General features: G+C 39.0%; 2 gene segments (V, D, J or C); one reads left to right on the top strand and one right to left on the bottom strand.

Annotated features, from left to right (window-relative positions):
* The first annotated feature begins 1,217 nt into the window (after positions 1–1,217).
* LOC123487054 lies at positions 1,218–2,447 on the top strand. The segment is given in 2 exon segments: positions 1,218–1,405; positions 2,103–2,447. A coding segment is annotated over 1 exon segment (243 nt).
* Positions 2,448–3,355: 908 nt separating this feature from the next.
* Positions 3,356–4,694, bottom strand: LOC123487052. The segment is given in 2 exon segments: positions 3,356–4,447; positions 4,585–4,694. Coding segments are annotated over 2 exon segments (399 nt in total).
* Between the last annotated feature and the right edge of the window lie 2,040 nt (positions 4,695–6,734).

The raw sequence follows: 6,734 nt of genomic DNA, 5'->3' as shown, positions 1-6,734 counted from the left end.
TTGTTGTTGTTGTTGTTGTAGTAGTAGTAGTAGTAGTAGTAGTAGTAGTAGTAGTAGTAGTAGTAGTAGTAGTAGTAGTAGTAGTAGTAGTAGTTGTTGTTGTTTTTGTTGTTGTAGTAGTAGTAGTAGTAATAGTAGTAGTTGATGACCCTCTCCACTCCTCTTCTCCCCTCTCCTCTCCTACTATAGAGTTGTGGTAGCTGACCCGCCTCTCTCCTCCAGCTAGTCTCCCTGTCAGGAGGAGGAGGAGGAGGAGGAGGAGGAGGAGGAGTAGTAGTACCACCTTGAAAGCAAGTGTCCAGATGGTGATAAAAGTCATGGTTGTTGTGGGTTCTGTTGTCATGAAGGACAGCTCTCAGTCATCAAGTGTTAAACTCACAGCGCTATAAACACTCTTAGAGCAGATGCATTATGCAAATGAGTGTTTCAAATCTATTTCAGTTTCCAAGTAGGCTCCCATCATAAGAATATAATTATCTTGCATAAGTTTGCTTTTCTAATAATAGTAATTAGGTGGGTGCTTATATTTGTCCTATTTCACACATGTGTATTATACGGGGATTGGATATGTTTTTTGGGGGGGATATCCCAACTCCCCCTGAGACATCCTCAGAGAGTGGGGTCACGGCCAGCATCTGCCATTATAAACGGCGACCCTGGAGCAATTAGGGTTAAGTGCCTTGCTAAAGGGCACATCGACAGATGTTTCGCCATGTCGTCCTGGGGATTTGAACTAGCAGCCTTTTGGTAACTAGGCCAACGCTCTAACATCAAACAGCAACTTTTACTCAAATAACTTATGTATGGCAACTTTTATGTCACACCACCATTTATTTTTATTCTGATGATGATCAGACATAATTAACTGTCTGTTCACTCATGCTTGGTCTCTTATGTAAGTTCCTCTAATCAGTTAGTGAACACTTCTCTAAACTAAAGCTGGTAGGATTCCTCTGGTAGTGTTGTCTGTCTGTGACTTTACCACAACTGTTAAATCTGAGATCAACATCTTTAATAAAGGAATATAAAACATGGATCACTATCAGTACTGCTGCTGCTGTTGTCTTTCATTTGGACAATATGGAGGAATACTAGCAACACTGGAGCTAATACTGGACAGTACTTACAGACTAGGAGAACATCTGATACACAGAGGAAGGAAAAAATACTAATATCTGGTTTTAAGATACAAATCATATTTGTATTATCTAGAAACAGCTTACATAAAGTGTTTGTTCTACCTGGAAGATGTTAAAGTGTATTTGTGTTGATTATGATTCTGTATGAGTGATCTTCACTGTAACAGCTGCAGCATCACAACACAGAGAGGTTTTTGTACGATCAGTAATAGGGATTGTATCACTGTGGTACACTTTTGGTAGCGGCACCAGACTAGATGTTGGAAGTAAGTAACAAGCTCACTTGATATTTCTTTCTGATTACACTTATTAAGTATGTTATTCTTACACTCTGTCTATGAAAATATTGCGATTTTAGATTTTCAAAATGTTTTAATTGCTTTTGACTGACCCTTCGTTCTAATAAAATTTTATTGAATCGAAATGTTAAATTGTAGGTTTATTTTTGTCTGATTTGTATGATTGCAGACTACAACTCTTAATTTTGGTAGGATCACTATTTAATAGCATTGGATATAGTAGTCATTATTGTTGTATTGAGTTCATGGTAGCCTTCACTGTTAGTGTGAAGACAAAAAGTCTCAGTTATGTTTGTAACCAACTTCATGAACTAACATGGTTGATATGTGATTAAAACTAATTTATGCTCAGATTTTGCAAATACTATGAATATGAGAAGGCTATTCTGATCAGATCAATTCCTAAATAATATCTGTATGACATGTATAACTGACACTGTATGACTTGTAACTCTACTTACTTAATACTTGTTCGGTTCATTATTCTGCTTTATCATATTACAGTTTGTGTTTTATCCACATCTTTTACCAATCTAACTTTTACATTAATATTTAGAAGGCATTTCCAAATCACTTTATTTTGATTTGTCCTTTGCTGAAGATAATCTCTTACTGTAACTGTACTTGATGTAGTTACTTAGTTGATGTGTTCTGTTTGTTCCAGGTAACAGTTCCCCCACCCTCACCGTCCTGCCACCCTCTAGTGAGGAGCTGTCCAGTACAACAACAGCCACACTGATGTGTCTGGCCAACAAGGGCTTCCCCTCAGACTGGACCATGAGCTGGAAAGTGGACGGGACCAGCAAGAAGCAGGAGGCCAGTCCCGGGGTCCAGGAGAAGGACGGCCTGTACAGCTGGAGCAGCACACTGACTCTCACTGCCCAGGAGTGGACCAAGGCAGGAGAGGTGACCTGTGAAGCCCAGCAGAAATCCCAGACTCCAGTCACAAAGACCCTGAGGAGGGCTGACTGTTCTGGGTAGGACTCCTCAGTCACACCTCTGTGGAGAGAGAGATGCTTGTTCCTCTGCTTTGACTTGCTTTTTCTAAAATCAGTCGTTCTCTGATTTAGTGATCACTCTGGTGTGGACTAACAGGGGGCTTGGCTTGAGTTCATGTGTCAATCCATTCTGTAGATTGAGATTTTGTTTTTTTTAGATTTAATGTGATCTGCTTTTATTCACTATCATGTTTGCTTTGATGCTTCGATTTTGTGATAATGGATTTAAATAAAGATTTCTTTTTGGAATGCATATTTTTGTTGTTTTTATTAATAAACTGGATCATAGATACTGTATATTTGCAATATTCTGGAAAAATATGTATTCAGTAAGGCTGATTAATGGTGTCTTTAAAAACTGTCAAGTCTAAAACTCACTCTAACATCATAATTGACCAGTATTTTATACTATCACAATATACTATGATATAATACAAGAGTTTCTGCCATGGTAGTAGTTGACTGTCTTCATTCATAAGGATACTGAGTCTGTGTCAGACATGTTTGACTTGACAGACTTTACAGTAATAAAAGAAGAACTATCAAACAGTCAACCGATATCTTGGACTCTCACGTGTGTTATAGGCTGTGATTCGACGCTAAATATATATATTTTTAAATTACAAATATTACAAGTGGTACTACTTCAAGATGTAGCAGTGTTTCCCAAACTCGGTCCTCGGGACCCCAAGGGGTGCACATTTAGTTTTTTACCCTAACACTACACAGCTGTTTCAAATTATCAAAGCTCGAATGATTAGCTTATCATTTTTTATCAGCTGTGTAAACCTAGGGCAAAAACCAAAACGTGCACCCCTTGGGGTCCCGAGGACCGAGTTTGGGAAACGCTGCTATATAGTGTAGTGACAGTCTTCTCTACCTCCAACTCCCTGGGAACAGAGTGAACATCTGGTGACAGTGCTGCTCTATTCTGGGACAAGCAGAACCACCCAGCCCTGTCTATGTAAATCTCAGTTTCACTCCCACAGATACCAGTCTAGTAGTTGAACAGTTTCACTGCCTGTAATACCCTGGACTGGGCCAGATGTGAGGGAGTGGACTGGTTTTAACCTCTATGGTGGATTCAGGGAGGGACTCATAACAGATATGCTACCATGTAATTAATGACAGATAAAATGGATATTATACTTTACATAGATAGTGTATGTAGTGTACATGTGTCTCATGTTTGAATCCAGCATCATGTCTCATTCACAGATCTAACAGTCAGTAACCTGCTCATGAAAACAGTTAATATAACGGTAGAAGATCACAATTTAAATCAGACATTTGGTTGAGGTCCATTTTGGGACTTGTTTTGGGGGGCAGAAGTGATTGTAACTTTGAAGTAATGTTGAGGTCAGAACACCTTTTGTTTTACATCTGTAGATCTTGCTTTACATATTGACAGGTAATGTGTTTCAAAACTTCAAATAAATGTTATACACACTTAAAGGCCATGACAAATATAACAAGTTAAAACCATGATGATGATGTTAATGATGATGATGATGGTCATGTGAACTGAACGATTGCTTTCTAACCATATTGTCACATGTCACAGTTGACCTCATCTAGTGTTCCATGTCACTGTCTCTTCCCCCTCAGCACCTGCAGTAGGTCCCAGCTGTAGCAGTACAGTCACTGTGCAGTCTGACTGAGGGAGGTTTTTGTACGGCTCTGTATCACTGTGTGAACACCAAGACACTGTTGGGGTAGTGGAAACTCTGACAGTAGTAATCTCCTGCATCTTCAGCCTGGACTCCACTGATGGTCAGAGTGAAGTCACTATGAGTTCCACTACCACTGAATCTAGATGGAGTCCCAGACTGAAGTGTTGTAGCTTGGTAAATAAGGAGTTTAGGAGCTCCTCCAGGTTTCTGTTGATACCAGTCTAGAACGTTATTGTTATAGACATCACTGCTGGTTTTACAGTTCAGAGAGACTGTCTGTCCTGGGAGAACAGCTTTCACTGCAGGGGTCTGAGTTACAGTGACCTGGCCTCTGGATTCTGAAACAGAGATGGCATGTAGAAGTAGCATTCAATTGTTAATACATTTTTCCATGTAGCATATGAAATTAAACTGTAATGAGGTTATATAGCGTAATATTGCAATTGTCCGGGTAATTTTCTGTAAAATATATTACCTTGGAGACAGAGGGCAAATATCCAGATGAAGATGGTGATAAAAGTCATGGTTGTTGTGGGTTCTGTTGTCATGAAGGACAGCTCTCAGTCATGAAGTGTTAAACTCACAGGGCTATAAACACTCCCAGACCACTGAAGCATGTTCTGTCTATGCAGAGCATCATCACTATGCAAATAATCTTCTGGTCTTCTCCCCATCCACCATTATTCAGTAAAGTGTCCTACATTTAAGTAGTCTTCCTGGACAGTCAGACTGATTTGATGTAGAAACATGATATCTATGTAATCACTGAAATGGTTTCTGATATACGTGCTGAATGGGGCCTGATATAATGACTTTAGACATCTACAAGTGGAGCATATTGTTATTACTGTGTTATTAGAGAAGATAGTATTTGCTTTCTGTCTTCCTCCAGTGGTCAGGGTTAGTAACTGCAGTCTATGTGTTGAATATGTGATGCTGCTGATTGGCTGTGCTCTACAGGGGAGATCTCCACAGATCATACGTCTCCAGTCTCCTGCTTCACCTGCTGCTCTCTGGAACTACCACAGTGGTGTGAAAGAGGATGTATGGGTAATGTTTAAGGGCTTCCTTGTATGTGTTTGAATCAAGTGGATAAAATTCTAGCTATTCAAAACACAAGTCATCTTTAGGGGTTTTGATCATTGCACATAATCTCTATTCAGATTGGTTGATGGTTTTCCTTGAGTTAATCAACAGAGTCAACATGTAGTTAACGGTCAGGAGAAACATTTAGTGATCAGTTATGATCTAAGGTCTTCTAGACATAGCTCTAGTTTGACTCTATTGTTGTTCAGCTCTACTACACACTGTGTCATTGTACTGGATCATCTCCTCCCCTCAGCACCTGCAGTAGGTCCCAGCTGTAGCAGTACAGTCACTGTGCAGTCTGACTGAGGGAGGTTTTGTTTTTGTACGACTCTGTATCACTGTGTGAACACATATTTACTATTTGGATAGTGGAAACTGACAGTAGTAATCTCCTGCATCTTCAGCCTGGACTCACTCCCAGATCCACTACCACTGAATCTAGATGGAGTCCCAGACTGAAGTGTTTTAGCATAGTAAATAAGGAGTTTACTAGTATTATACTCTATTGTATAATACTATTACTTTATTACCATCAGTCCCTATTGTAGTGGCTGCCTGTGAGTTTTATAATTAATTTTAAGATTGGTTTTTAAATCAATCCACGATTGATTGAACACGAGTTATGTTCCCAGTAGGTCCCTCAGGTCCTCTGGCACTGGCCTTTTAACTATCCCAAAGCCTAGGACCAAGAGGCATGGAGAGGCAGCCTTTAGTTATTATGCCCCCAGCCTCTGGAATAGCCTGCCAGAGAACCTGAGGGGGGCCGAAACTGTGGAAATATTTAAAAGAGGTCTTAAAACACATATTTTTACCTTTGCTTTCCTTAGGGTTCTTTTTAGTTGTTCAGTTTGTGTCATTCTTTTGTTTTTATCTTATGTTTGTTGAGTAGTAAATATTTCAGCTTTTATTTTCATTGTTTTTTATTAGTTTCTTCCTGTAAAGCACTTTTTGTTGCATTCCATGTCTGAAATGTGCTGTATAAATTTGATTTGATTATACTAGTATTTCAGTACTATCAGAGCCCATTATATTATACTAATACTTCAGTATTCAGGGTGGTACTGCGAGTGATCTATCTGTGAAGGTGCTCACACTTGTGTGAAGGAGGTTTTTGTACAGAGACCACCAGAATGAATCACTGTGGAGGACTTTTGGAAGTTGCACAAAACTGGTTCTAAAAAGTATGTAAATGTTTGTCTTTCTTCCATCATACAACAAAATGTAATCATGATATTGAACAACGTTATGAGATTGTATCATCTTCTCCAGAGGAAATACTTTTATTCTATATATTTTTTGAAATGTCTGTCAACACATTGGTAGATTGGTAAATGGAAGAGAAGGGAGAGAGTTGTTCACATACCACCAAGTTTATTTGGCAATAATAACATGCGAAATAACACATTTTGATACACAATATTGCATGTTAGCTCATTGTGCTGTCAAGATGTAGCTACTACTATTTATATAAGCAACAGTTTGTATTGTATTCATAGTAGATACTAACACAGACATGGTTTAAAGTGTGAACCTCAT

This window comes from Coregonus clupeaformis, unplaced genomic scaffold, assembly GCF_020615455.1.
Source record: "Coregonus clupeaformis isolate EN_2021a unplaced genomic scaffold, ASM2061545v1 scaf1441, whole genome shotgun sequence".
NCBI lineage: Eukaryota > Metazoa > Chordata > Actinopteri > Salmoniformes > Salmonidae > Coregonus > Coregonus clupeaformis.
This window is presented reverse-complemented; position numbering and strand designations above follow the sequence as displayed.